General features: G+C 43.2%; 1 protein-coding gene across 4 annotated transcripts in view; it reads left to right on the top strand.

Annotated features, from left to right (window-relative positions):
- The window catches only part of ZNF827 (zinc finger protein 827), a 152,251-nt gene that overhangs the window by 75,684 nt on the left and 62,274 nt on the right, over positions 1-14,293 (top strand). For all 4 annotated transcript variants that reach the window (XM_081077334.1, XM_081077335.1, XM_081077337.1 and 1 more), the window contains exons 6-7: positions 8,604-8,843; positions 11,324-11,381. In XM_081077334.1, coding sequence (XP_080933460.1) covers positions 8,604-8,843; positions 11,324-11,381 — 298 coding nt within the window. The remainder of the gene's footprint in view (positions 1-8,603; positions 8,844-11,323; positions 11,382-14,293) is intronic.

Genomic DNA, 14,293 nt, shown 5'->3' with positions numbered 1-14,293 from the left:
TGTATTAATTTTTGCTCCAAAAGACGCATTAGAGCTGATGGTCTTGCGAGGTCTTATTTTCAGGAAACACAGTATGAGATCTAGAAAAAAATCTGCTGCACCACTGTTTTCTTTCATAGAGTTTCCTCCCTTTCCCCCCAGGAACAGATGGCCAGTATGTTCCGTAAGGAAAGTAGGTAACTGACCAGAGCCTGTGTTGTTGCCTCTCTCTGGAGTGTGGCAACATGAGTGGGAAAGCCTCCCCCTTGGATTTCATTCCGCACAGCAGGACTAGGGAGTTTTTCCCCATGGAGAACACTGGATTCTGAGCATTGTGCAAATGAACCAAGAGCCACACCATAGAGAAAAGTGAAATTTCATCTACAACTTCCCATGGATAAGCCTATAACAATCCAAGATTTTAAAGCACACGAAACTTGTCTCAGTTTGCATGTGTTTCTGTTTTGTGTGATAGCTCCTAGAGAGAAAGAGAGAGAAAGAGAAAAGGAAGGGTAACATTAAGTATCTAAGCATCTGGTTCTTAATTCTCATCACAAGAATAGACCTACATCATCCCTGTTCCTGGGGACCTAGCTCCCTAACTTAGGGTGAGGGAATGGCTTTGCTCTCACACTGCTTCTCTCTGAGAAGATAAGAGTCCGATCGATTCAGTGTCAGACGTCTGTGGAATAACATTTCCATGTCTGCCTCCATCCTTGCCTCTGCTCTAATAGGTCTGGGTCTTGGTCTCTCCTGGTGCCACCAAGGAAACCCAGCCCAACTCTTCATTCCATTTTGATTTTGGCAAGGGCAAAATCAAGTAAGAGAAAGCAAAGGGAGAAGGCAGCTCGCCTTTATCAGATGCCAGCGAGTGCCAGGTCCTGCGATAGGATGTTACCATGTAATCTCATTTCTTGTTTCTGGTCGTTTGTTTCACTTCACTTCCCCTTGGCCTGCATTGTTGTTTGCAAAGTGTTAAGGAATAAACCCAACACCGACAGGAATCAAGTTTCATACCTGGCTGGTGTTTTTATGCCCAACCATCATTGAGGATGGCAAGTTAGAGATGAAAGATTTCTAATTTATCTGACAGGAATATCCCTGTAGAATGTGAATTGTTTCCATATGGCACAGCTGGCATTGCTTCTAGAGGCTTTCGAAGCTTCTCGTTACTCTAAAATGCTACTAGTTCAGGATCATGACAGGGAGCAGTCTAGAGAGAGAGGGGTCACTTATTAGTTTATTTCAGTGCCATCGCCGGTGCTTTATCCTTTCATATTTTGTCTTTAAGTTTAGAGCACGTATAAGTATCTGTGGCAGATTGAGGGATCAGGAAAGGGAGCATAGCATTACACGCGTATTGTGCGCAGTACTCTTTAGGTGATAAATATACATTAAGTGTATTGAGTGTGCCAGGCCCTGTGCAAAGTCTTAGGGATGAAAGATGAATAAGAATCTAGTGCTCCCCCAAGAGTTCAGTCCAGAGGGAACACGAATCTGTAAATAATAATTGCAGCACACCACAGTCTTTGCAAGGTCTAGACAATCTCGACGTGAGAGAGCAGCGTGCCAGTCAGGAGAGAGAACGGAGTGCTGATCACAGAGGGGACATCTAAGTAGTTCTGAAATCTGAATAGGGTGTTGTTGGGAATTTAAGAAGGGAATAAGGTGAGAAACCACCTGGCATGTCCAGGCAACTGAATGTTTCAGTATTGCAGGAGCGTGAAGGCAATGGAGGAGTGCTGGGAGACGATGCTGGCAGAGTGGGGCTGGGACTTGATGAAGAGAAGGAATCATTGTAAGCCTAAGCCGACAGGAGCCCAAGGGCAGGATGCAGGAGCAGGAAGGAGGAGCCTCTCACGGTGGTGCCTGTGAGGCCTCTCCCCTTCTCTCTGGGTTTCCAGGGCACACACCATGCTGGACTAGGCCCTCCCCACCTCTTCTCACTTTTCTTTCTCCTCCTCTCTAAGAGTAGATGGTAACCATCCCACCAACTGCCCTCTAACGCCTTCCCTCGCTGATCTCCCTAGCCCCCTGATTCAGATGACTTCTGATGTGTGTGTCACTGGTGATTCTTCTCTTACCTCCACTTCCTGCAGAAATCATAAATACTTAGCCAAAACAGAACTGAAAATTTTCCTCCGTATTTCTCCCCAACCCAACTTTTCTATTTCCCTACTCCTATTAATAGCAGCTTCCAAATCACAAGGCTTAAAAGGCATAGAATTATTATTTTTTAAAATCACGCTACCTTTATCCAGGCCATATACAAAGTTTCTTCATAATTTCTCTCACACTGGTCTCTTCATTCTTAATTCGGACCCCTGGTAGGTCCACTACCAATTTCTCGCCATTCAACCTCTGGAATTTCTTGTGAATCTTTTCTCCCCATTCAACCTCTGGAATTTCTTGTGAATCTTTTCTGTTCTCATGACCATTGATTCAGGCCCTCATTATCTCCTTGCCTGGATTACTACCATAAGCTCCTAGCAACTCCCCTCATTTCCATTTCCTCCCATTCCTTCAAAGTGCCACTGCCAGTTGGTCTTCTGCAATGCAATCTGACCATGTGACTGCCCTGCACACACCGTCCGGTGGCTGGCTCCAGGCTCCCTGTCCAGTATGAGCCTCTGGGCCCAGCACCTGAGATTCCATATTCTGCCCCTTCCTCCCTCTCCAGTTTTATTTCTCTGCAATACAACCTGACACTCTTTGCTAAACAGTATGTCAAGTGGAAGGTTTGGCGTTGGCACCAAGGTTACAGCAGGAAGAATTTAAAAAAGAACATATACACTTGGCATAGAGTCAGAAAGTAGAATGATGGTTGCCAGAGGTTGGTGGAAAGGGGAAATGAGGAGTGAGTGTTTAATGGGTAGAATTTCAGTTGGGGAAGATAACACATTCTGGAGTTGGATGATGGATGGTGGTGATGGTTGCACAACAGTGTGATCCACTTATTGCCACTGAGCTGCACACTTAAACATGGTTAAACTGGTAGTTATGTATCTTTCAACACACACGCATACTCTCAATCTCTCTCTCACTCTGTCTCTCTCTCTCTCACTCTTTCTCTCTCTCTCTTTCTCTCTCCCTCTTGGCCAAATTGAGAGAACATAAAAATGAGAGGTTATTGAAGCTCTGATACCCCACTGCAGGGTGGAGGGGATGGGGGAAGCAGTATCAGCCCCTCACCCCAAATCTAGAGAGCATGGCTGAAGGGACACCATCTGGGAAGTTTGTCATGTGTTTTCCTCAGTTGAGGAGCCTGGTGGACTGGGGCCTGACATCTGCCTGAGAAATCTAGAGGGTGAGAAGTGGTCTGGCAAGCTGCTTTGGTGGCTGAGTGAAAGGGAGTTGCTTCTGTGCTGAATGGGGCCTGAACTTGCCCTTTTGTCTGATCAGATAAAAGGCAATTGTTTCCTGTGGCCCCGACATAGACCAAAATTCCCACAAAAGGGCTGGCAAGGGTATTGATTTAAGTGCTGTCCAGTGGGGCTGCCTAGAGAATTGACGGTACTTCAATACAAAGGGAAATGGGAGTGGACAGGTGGGTTCCTAGGGGCAGTGCAGGAAATAAGTGACCCCAGGCAAGAGGGAGTTCATCCAGGTAAAGGGAAGTGCAGAGGAGAGATCAAGGTTTAAGGTCTCTGAAGATCCCATGTGCAAATCCCATAAAGGCCTACTGGCCTCAAGAAGGTAAAACCATTCTAGAACTGGAGAGTGAAGTAAGACCTTTCTAATCCCCTCAGCTCTACTGCCTGCCCCCTCCTTCTCTAGCCCTTCTCTGGGGTCTGAAAGGGCAGCTAGTGTGTTGAGGAGAAGCCACAAGAAAGGGAGAACGCGCTCACCACACCCTCTCTCCCTCCACCTGTAATAGGCAACCAGCAGACTCTTCTAGAAAGCGGAAAGGACTTAGTTTCAAAGGAAGGTTGAACTGTGAATGAATATGTGGGACTGGGCTTTCTGGATTGTGAATCAAGACTGTTTTGCTGTTTAAAGGGTCTGTAAGGCTTTGTGTCATCTAAAAATGATCAGGTATGGGCCTGCCTGAGTTTTCACCTAGGGAGAAGGGAGGAATTCTTAGGTTTAAAGAGACAATGGAAAACAAAAATCGAGTTGCTTTTCTGTTTACCCCTATGGGTCCTGCTTATTCAAGCTACCAGTTCCACCTCTCAGAACTGGCCCTCCAGCCAGACCAGACAACATGGTATTCCCTGAACACGCCAGGTAGACTACAATTCCTCCTCTGTGCTTTGGTTGAAGGTCTTCCTTGATGCCTCTTCCCACACTGTATTTTAATTTTACTTCTTGCATTAGAGGGATGTTTATACTTGTCTAATCATTCATTTGGATTTAAACTACGTCACGGCAAGAACCACGTCTTATTCATGTCTGGGTCCCACATGTCACCTACCACTGTACTTAGCTCACAGGAGACATTTAAACAAGATGATAGAGTGACCGAATAACTGATGAATGAAATAATACAGTTTGATAGCTAGTATGTGTTATGTTTATGAAGGCAGAAAAGACAGCATTATTGCTCATTGCTTTTCCCCTTCTATTGCCAAGCTGAGGTTGAATAGGGCTTGTTGGATTCACAGACCAACTCTTCGATGCTGTCAGCATACACAGTGTTCTAAACACTTCAAAAGAGGAAATGCCAGCTTTTTTATGTGTGTACATAAATGTTTTTTAAAAAATTAGCTAAATAACAAAATACCCATATTTTTCATAGAAAAATTACAAAATACAAATAAGCATCGCAGTCAACAGTCACCTACAACCCACCTCCCAGGCATAACCTACTGTTACCATGGTCTCTCATCTTTTTCCGTGTGCCAGTTTCTTTCTTGGAATAGCAGGATAGGCCACTTCGGGTAAAATTAATATTTGTCCTGTTACTGTAGGAAGAGATTCTGATTCTAAAAAGATTTACAATGTGTGTGGAGAGGGAAGACGATGGGAAAGAATCCTGGATGTGTAGACTTGTCCCTGGGTGTGGGAGTCAAAGCTAAGTCAGTGAAATGATTCATTCAACCATTGTTATGTTAGGACGCCCCAGGCTGAAGGGCAAGAGCTGGCCTCGGGACCAAGTCGGAGAAAGCCTGTTCCCAGGTCAGCCTGCCTCCTGTATCCTAGGCCAGCCTGTCCAGGCACCTGGCCGAGGTGGTGATGAATATACCAGGGAACCTAAGCTAGAAATTTAGAAGAGCCTTTTCTTTCTTCTTTAAAGTTGTGGGTGCTTGTTTAAATTTGGGGGGGGTGAGGATTGAAAACTAGACTGTGGCAGAAACCTTAGAGCAGTGGTTTTCAACTGGGGTGACTTTGACCCCCCAGAGGACATTGGCAAAGTCTGGAGTTATCTATGGTTGTCACAATTAGGGGGATGGTGCTACTGGCATCTACTGGGTAGAGAACAGGGAGGTTGTTAATCACCTGACAATGCACAGCACAGTCTCTCACAACAAAGAAGTCTCTGGCCCCAGATGTCAACAGTGCTGAGGGTGAGAAACCCTGCTTAAAACAGAAGGGAAGAAAACACTTGGCAGTAATGCCTGGAACAGCAAGGACTATAAAAATATTTATTGTATTATGTCTCACTTGCCCATTGAGATGTCATTTGGAAAACTCTTCTCCATGAGACCGGAGTCTATCAGGTAGATGAAGAATGTTAAAGGGTTTTATCAGTGGTCAGTGTTTTGTATAGTTTCAAAAGGTTAAGAGTTGTCATAAGAAAGGGCAGAGAGCACTTCATGGAAATTATACTCGAAATTATCCTAAGTAGCTTTTAAAATTGGAGTTCATTAAATTCAGTGGTGCAAATAGCCAGGTGTTTTTTAATCCAGGAGCAAAACTGGGGAAAGGTGTGTGTGTGGGGGGGGTGTCAGGGGACATAAATAATGGAGTTTCTTTCTGGTTCTGCTCTGTATGTTGTTGAGGTTTTCTTTTCTAAATGGATCTGTTTCTAGTATTCTTTTGTGTTTGTCTTCAGGCTTGGGAATGACTTGCAGGGTTCAAAGACATCATTATGTACCTGTGACAGTGACCCCACTGTTTATTTTCCAAATAAAAGAACTTTGAGGGAACACAAAGAGGGAAACCTGTGTTGTGAGTGCACCTATGGGTGATCCAGCCGGAAGACAGGAAGGCTGTCAGGTCAACAGATGCCCTAAGGGGGCAGGCGGCGAGGTCAGTCCTCAAGGAAGAATCAGGTGGACTGGAAGCGCAGGCACAGAAGCTAGGCATGTAACTCACAAAGCATTTGGTGTTTTGTTTTTTTGTTTTTTAGCATGATTGAATCAATGAACTTGGTTTTTACGAGCTTCGCGGACATACAGAGAAAAAACAGCTTGGTAGAGATAGGGGGAGGAGGAAGGGATCTAAATTAAATATAACAGTTGCCGGCAGTTTAGTTGCTGACAAAAACAAGTCAGTGTCCCTGAGAAGCATGTGTAATATGTCAGGAAGGAAAAAGAACAATTAGCACACTTTGCATGAAAGCTTATTGATAGCACCACATTCATGTTAAGCATTTAATTAAACATGTTTCTCTGTCGTCTTTACTGCAAATCAATAAACTATACTTGAACTTGACTTTTACGTGTCTCATACTTAGCAAGGAATGCATAATTTTCTCTGACCACCCAGCTTACAACAATGAGATTTCCCCTTTTACATCATAGATCAGCACCTGCTTTATACTTTTTCTTATTGGTCTATCGATCTATCTATCTATCTATCTATCTATCTATCTATCTATCTATCTATCTATCTATTCTATCTATCTGTCTATCATCTGCCATCTGTCATTCATTCACCCATCCACCCATCCATCACAAATTCACAAACTTGGTAGCTTAAAATAACAGAAATGTATTCCCTCATGGCCCAGGGATGGAAGCCTGAAATGTGAAGGTTCTTAGGGGAGAACCTTTCCTACCACTTCCCGTTTCTGGTGGCTCCAGGCAGTCCTTGGTTTGTGGCTGCATGACTTTAGCCTCTGACTTTGTCTGTTTGGGCTGCTATAAGAGAACATCATAGACCAGGGAGGCTTATAAACAACAGAATTTTAGTCCTCACAATTCTGGAAGCTGGGAAGTCCAAGATCAAGGAGTCCTAATATTTGGTGTCTGGTAAGAACCCTCTTCCTGAGTTGTAGACTGGTGTCTTTTCACTGTGTCCTCACATGGCAGAAGTGGCAAGGGAGCTCTCGGAGGGCTTCTTTGTAAGGGCGCTAATCCCATTCATGAGGGCTGCACCCTCATGACCTAATCACATCCCAAAGTCCCCACCTCTGAATACCACTGGGGGTGAGGATTCAACATACTAATCTGGTGGGAGGGACAAACATGCAGGCGATAGCACTGTGTCTGTCCTCATGTGGCCTTTTCCACTGTGTCTGTGTCTTGTCCTCTTCATCTCTTATGAGGACGCTTGTTACTGGATTCAGGGCCCACTGGATAATCCAGGATGATCTCATCTTGAGATTCTTAATGTAATCACATCTGGAAATAATATTTTTCCAAATAAGGTTACATTCACAGATTCCTATGTTCTGTTAGGACATAGATACATCATTTTGGGGGCCACTATTTAACCCACTACTCTATCATCTTTCTGTCTATCTCTCCATCCATTATCAATATCTATCTATCATCTATCGATCGATCTATCCATCCATCCATCCATCCATCCATCCATCCATCCATCCATCCATCCATCCTTTTTGTTTTCTGGAATGCTGAGTCCACAGTAGTTGCTAATAAATGTTTATTGATTTGAAAGTGTGGCCTTATTGTAAAGTGACCCAAATTAATGTCTGAGCTAATTGTCCCACCTTGTTTCAAAGATATTCTGCCATTAGCTCTAAGGAATACGTGGACTTAAAGACACTCCAATCTTCCAAAGTGAATGTATGTTTCAGACTAAAGACCAAACATCTAGTAGTCACACTTAAATCAAGACCCGTCTGTAAATTGAACTGTTATTATAACCTGTAAGATTGCTGTTTTTCTAAGAGTTAATCCTTGGGCTGCAATTAACATCCTAGGTGGTCTTGAGGATTGCTAGCTCCTAGCCAGGTGTAAAAGTTTCAGTAGAAGCAACCCTATTTATCCTTTATTACTTTAGGTGTCTTAGAGAAAGAAAACAAAAATGATCAGAGCTTTAAAAACAGAGGGAGAAAATCATTATAGTAATATGCTCGCTCTAGTTTGATTCACCAAAATTGAGTAAACTATAAAACAAAGACAGGTATGTACCATCTTCACCATAAGTCCTGGAAGCAACACAGCAGAGAAGGTGTGTGTGGGAGTGGTCAGGAGATTCTGGTCAAGAACTCTGACTTCTAGATCTGGAGACCTAAGTGTGGTTCTGCTGCCATTTGCGTGGCTTTGGGCAAATCACTTACTTTTCTGGGCTTCAGTTCCCTACTTTTTCAGGAAACCAAAGGGGTTAAACTAGTAGTTTTTCCAAGTACGTTCCAGGGTGCTATGGCGCTGTCTTCTGAACTGCTTGCTCCCTGACACACCCCCATAGTTTTCTCTGTGATTGGAAACTGGGTTTGGTTCAGAATTAAGAAACTCTGGTGTTTCTATTTCTCTTCACTCACCTGCTCGCAGCGGAAAGCTACAAGGAAACTCAGATGGTGAAGATTAAAGAGGAACCCATGGAGGTTGACATCCAGGACTCGCATGTCTCCATATCACCCAACCGGAATGTTGGCTACAGCACTTTAATCGGGCGCGAGAAAACCGAACCCTTACAGAAGATGCCAGAGGGCAGAGTGCCCCCGGAGAGAAACCTCTTTAGTCAGGATATCTCTGTGAAGATGGCTTCCGAGCTTTTGTTTCAACTGTCAGGTATGTTTTTGTGCAGAATAATGTCAATAATTGGGAATAATTGGAAGGAATGCCAGTCTTAACAAAGTGGGGAAAAAAAGACAAAAAAAATAAAAATCCACCCGTCTTACAGAATTTTTTTAGACAGAAATCAGTTTTGCTACTTTAACATGCGTACTGCCACTCAAACTCACAGTTAATATAATGTTGCCAAGTAGAACTCCTGCCAAACTTTCTTTAATAAATAGTTAAGAATCGTTTGAAATTAGAACTATTCAATTCTGTGCAAATGATCCCTGTTGACTGGACTAAACATCTCACCTCTAATTTTGTTTAGGCAGTTGATCTGATTAACAGTCTTTTTTTTTTTCTAACGTGCAAAAGATAAATTACAATTTACTCCAGCAGTGTCTGAATTACCGTGAATTTCAAATTAGTGTGCTCTGAATTAATGAGATTTTACTCTATCTTGCCAAAAAAAAAAAAAAAAAAAAAAAAAAAACGTCAAGGAAAGGGAAAAGCAAAAGATGAAGTACGAGGACTCTTTCCAGCGCTGGGCTAGTAGAACATTTTCTATAAACCAACTGTCTACTTCAAATACTTGGAATTGAAAAGTGCAGTAATTACCAGCTCAGCTAAGTGTATGTTTTTTTTGTTTGTTTTTTTTTTTGTTTCAACTAAGGGTCTGGATAGAATAGTTAAGGGTTCTAGAACCTAAATTTTTCCCTTTGTTAACTCTTTCATGCTGCATATTGTTTGTCCTTAATAGATTGTGTGCTCGTGATTGAGGTTGACGATACGTACACATATAAGATTCAGATTGACATAGAAATATACATACCTTGCCCATAGTCATACATTGGCCTACATATTGAAGAAGCATCAGTACAGTTTGGTACTAGTGTGGGATACACGCTTCTGTTACGGAAAACAAATTTACAACACCATTGAGTACCTCATTATTTAAGTATTCACTTGTTTTCCCCCTACAAAAAAATACCAGGAAAGAGAAAAGAAGCTAGAATCTGCGTGCCGTCATGATAGTATACCTTCTCATTGGCCCAGTGACACACCCCATAGCTGTGAAACTATCAGCTGGTGCCAAAAACGGCAGCCTCCAGGTTCTCACACAAGGACTGTATTTGTGCAGAGCTCTGCCATAGTAGAAACAGTTAATTCCGTAAACTTAATAGGACACATAGATCTTTGCAAGCTTCGAAAAGCCTCAAAACGTGTAAGATGCTTCCCACCACCCCCCATCTTTCCCCCGCCACATACATAGGCTGGAAACGAATCTAAAAACAACATAACTTTGAAGATGATTTAGCCGTGAAAATTTTCAAAAGTGAGGCCGGTGTGGTTCTTTTCAGAGCGTCTCCAGTACATTATCAGAGTCTACTATCAGCTAAAAACTCTGTGTCTGAGAGTTCTTACCCTGGCACTGTCACAACTGCCTGGGTGACCTCAGGCAAGCCATTTAGCCCCGATTTCCTGCCTTCTGAAAGAGTACTGCCTGGGAATCTAAATTCACCCTCATTGTCACTGGTGAGTGGACAGAAAGGAATTGTCCACGTAAACTGGCATGCAGCAGCTTCAGATTCATGTTACAGACTATGGGACAGATGTTGTAAATCTTTGTTGACATTTTTCCAAAAAATCCGTAAGATTAGGAGTTTTTTTTACTTGCCCTGCCGTTGAAATCTGAAACCCTTGTAGAGTTGGCCAGGTTTTCTCTGGATACTTAAAAGAAGCCATTGAGAGCTGTGACAGGCAGGGCAGAATCCTCACATTGAACTATACTGGGGAGGCCAGAGTTCAACTTTTTTGTTCTTGAATGCTAATTAAATAATTTCTGACAGCTGGTAGATATAGACCTCAAGACAACGTAAGGGAGGGTTTACCTCTTCTGGTCTAATGATATTTTTTGTCCCTGGTGACATTTATCAGAATAAGCGCTCGATGACTGCAGCACCCAGAGGTCTTATGGCTGTTTTTATGCCCCTTCTCACAAAGGGGCCTGACAATACAGAATGTTTAAAGGTTGTCATCAAAGTTAGAAGCGGAACAGTTGCAACAACTGCAGTTTTCATGCTGAATCAGAGGAAAGCAGAAATTTTCAGCTGGGAAAAGATCTAGTAGAAGTGTGTGTGTGTGTGTGTGTGTGTGTGTTTTAGAAGTGTGTGTGTGTGTGTGTGTGTGTGTGTGTGTGTGTGTGTGTGTTACTCAGGCCTGATGAAAACCAGACAATACACTTGAAATTTGTTAGTAACTATTTCCCTTGGATTGATTTTTAATAAACTGTTTTTATGGATGCTAGCTACATGCTTTTGATGATGGTCTTTACCAAGAAGACAGGGAGAGTTTGGATGTTTAAAAAAGAAACCAAAAGAAAACCATAAGAGAGAAAGAGAAATGTTGACAGTATTTCTTCTTAAGCCGTAAGGACACCAATTGAGTGTGAGAAACCTAAGAGGTACGTGTTTCGTTCTTTCTCCTTACAGAAAAAGTGAGCAAAGAGCACAACCACACAAAAGAAAATACCATCCGGACGACTACCAGGTAGGCTCTTTATGTGTGGGGTCCCCTTGGGATACCGCTTGTGTGGGGGCCATAAGGCCCACACCTCGTGTTGAATGTTGTTCCCCAAACCTTTTTCTCCCGCTGGCTTCAAAGGTGTCACGTCCTTGACCACCATTTTGTCTGAGCACTTTGGTTGGTGCTAACAATACAGAAAGTTAGGACACCAAGGGGAAGGACCATTAATATTTATTAAACATCCAAGAGGTGTGACTTTGCTGGGGAGTTTTCTATATGTACTTGTTTTTATTCTTTACAATAATCTTGTGAAGTAGATATTACTAGGATGGTGCAAAAGCAATTGCAGTTTAAAAGGTTAAAAATAATTGCAAAACCACAATGACTTTTGCACCAACCTAATATCCTCTTTGCAGACGTTTCTGGACTTGAATATTCAGTTGAGTGACATAACTGTGATTGGCATCTGGAGCTGTCTGTCAGGAAGGTCCCACTCAGTTGGGAGACCAGGGTGCCCGTTGCAGCTGTGCTCCCAAGTATCTCTGTAGCTATAGGCTGATAATTCGTCACCAAGGATATCCCAGCTTTTTATCTCACAACACTACTAGGTGGGCAAAAATGTAAAAAGCAGAAGAAAGACAAAGCTTTAAAAAATTGCAGGAAAACCAGTGGGTAAGGAAGCTTTCCATAGGCCAAAGGCAGTTTGAGAAGGTCAGCCAGGGTGTGTTGCCCACAAGTCCTCCAGACGAAGGAGGGGGACCCACCAGTGCTGCTCTGCTCATCCCGAGACTGAACTGGGGTAGGTAAGCGCCAGCCAGCGCACACCCCACCACTGTGGGAAAGGAGCTCTGGGAGATGTGACCTCCCGCTCTGAAGGCTTTCAGTCAAGGCACTTTGCTTTCCTGAGTGAACTTAGATTTGTCCTGATGGGAGCATTGATTGGTTTTGCGCTTTTCATTCTTGCAACAAAAGATAAACAGATGCTTTTCTCTTTGATGTGGTGTGAACTGACCTCAGGGCATCATCAGGCATGTGGACAGTGCTCGGTGGAACCTTAACCTGAGTTGTGTTTTCTTTTTAATTCTATGAATTGGAATAGAAGAATATCACATATCAAACGGTAATTAAAATAGAGCCAGCTTGCCTCACACAGAGTTTATGTGGTGTTAGGGAAAGGACTGTCCCTCTAAGTGGAGAATGGTGTGAGCCATGTCTCCGTGGATAAGTACACAGATGGGAAATGAGTCTTTTGATTTGGTCCATGTGCTGCTTTGGGAAATGGGTCTGAAAGGTGGAAAAGCTATTTTGTCAATGTAGTGGGACGTCCAAATAAGGAAACATAGGCTACTATAGATCCCAGCCTATCTCCTACTCGTAATCTTAAGGCTATTTATTTAGTGTATGTGTTTGGGTCTATGGATTAATGAACACATGACCTTGGCCATATTGATAGACAGGCAAAGGTGGAGACTAATAACAATAAGTGTTCATTTTTATTTGCTTCCATGGGCTTCTCGGAAGTGTCACAGGTCTGGTTCCCTAGCAGTAGAGCCTACGATGGGGATTCCTGTTGGAGGGGCTTTATTGAGGTGTGTTCTCAGAGGAACCTGCAGGAAGTGATGGGGCAGGAGAGGGAAGAAATTGCAGAGCAAGCATGTGATTTTAGCTGGGTTCTGGCCTCAGCTCTCTCCCACAGAGGATTCTGGAGCATGAACTGCACCCCAGAGTAAGAGTAAATCCTGCCTCGAGGCAAGGGGGCCATCTCTTTGTAGCCCCTTATCATTCATTAAGTTCATCAGCCGTTGTGTAGCCTCCCAGGCACAGCCATCACTCCCAGCCACTGGGAGAGAACACTAGTGCCCTAGAGGGCATCTGGGCAGGACCCCAACAGCAGCTCGTACTGTGGGTTTCTGCTGGCCCTTTAAGATTACATGATAATATTTGTATAGCAGAAAGGTATGTGGCCAGACCATGTTATTTTATGCTTTTCAGGTGTTCTCTGGGAAGGTAAGAGGAGGTTTGAACTAGCCCCAAACAAGTAAAATGTGCCTCGGCCCAAATTACCTTGGCTGGAGCTGGAGCATAATTATAGGATAGAAAAAGTGTTTTGTTTTGTTTTATTTTGTTTTGTTTTTTAGCCATTTGGCAAAAATGAAGTAATCCTTAAGTTCTCTTCCTGCTAGTAGATTATGAGTAAGAAGAAATGAGATTTTTTGCCCGAAGCAAAGGGAGCAGTGCATCCTGTAAGCCCCCCACACCCACCCCATCCCATGATACAGTGTTCAGAAGTCAGTATTACAGAATTCTCGGTGTATTGCTCGTCTGCAAAATCCTCAGTGTGTTTTTATTTTTCTTTCAGTAGGCAACCTGCTCAATTAGCCTTTCCTCAAATAGATCTCTTTTTTACCTTCTCACCTCATTACTTCAGGTGGAATAGAATCAAGCTGCTTTGTGCCAAGAAATCCTCTTTAACCTGAGTTAACTGATAGCAGGGACGGGAAAAAATGCCAACTCTCTCTTCTTTTGTGAGTCCTGGTTTAGAAGGAACTCTTCTTTTGTATGCACAAGGTCAGCTTATGGGTTATGTCTTCAGGTATGATTTGTGATACTTTTCAAAAAGATTTACATGGTCTCCAAATTTCCGTATCTTCAGATTTGTAAGTACTTAGTGGGATGTTTGGTTAGTTATCAGACTTCTCGTGTTTGATTTCCTAGAAGCAGCGGGCTGTCCAAAACAATGGCTCATGATTGGGATCAAGTTCAGAATCTTCTGTTTGCGAGTTTCTAGGTACATTTAAGATAGTTTAATTGTGAAGGGCAGCCATGGGACGCTGGCCTCAGCAAAGTATTCAGATCAACTCTTCCAAATGCCTATGGCTGCTTGAGCTCCTCCAGTCAGTGAGATCTGCTGCCCATAGGGTCTGACATCCAGGGGG

Source organism: Rhinolophus hipposideros (genome assembly GCF_964194185.1).
Source record: "Rhinolophus hipposideros genome assembly, chromosome: 16".
Classification (NCBI taxonomy): domain Eukaryota; kingdom Metazoa; phylum Chordata; class Mammalia; order Chiroptera; family Rhinolophidae; genus Rhinolophus; species Rhinolophus hipposideros.
This window is presented reverse-complemented; position numbering and strand designations above follow the sequence as displayed.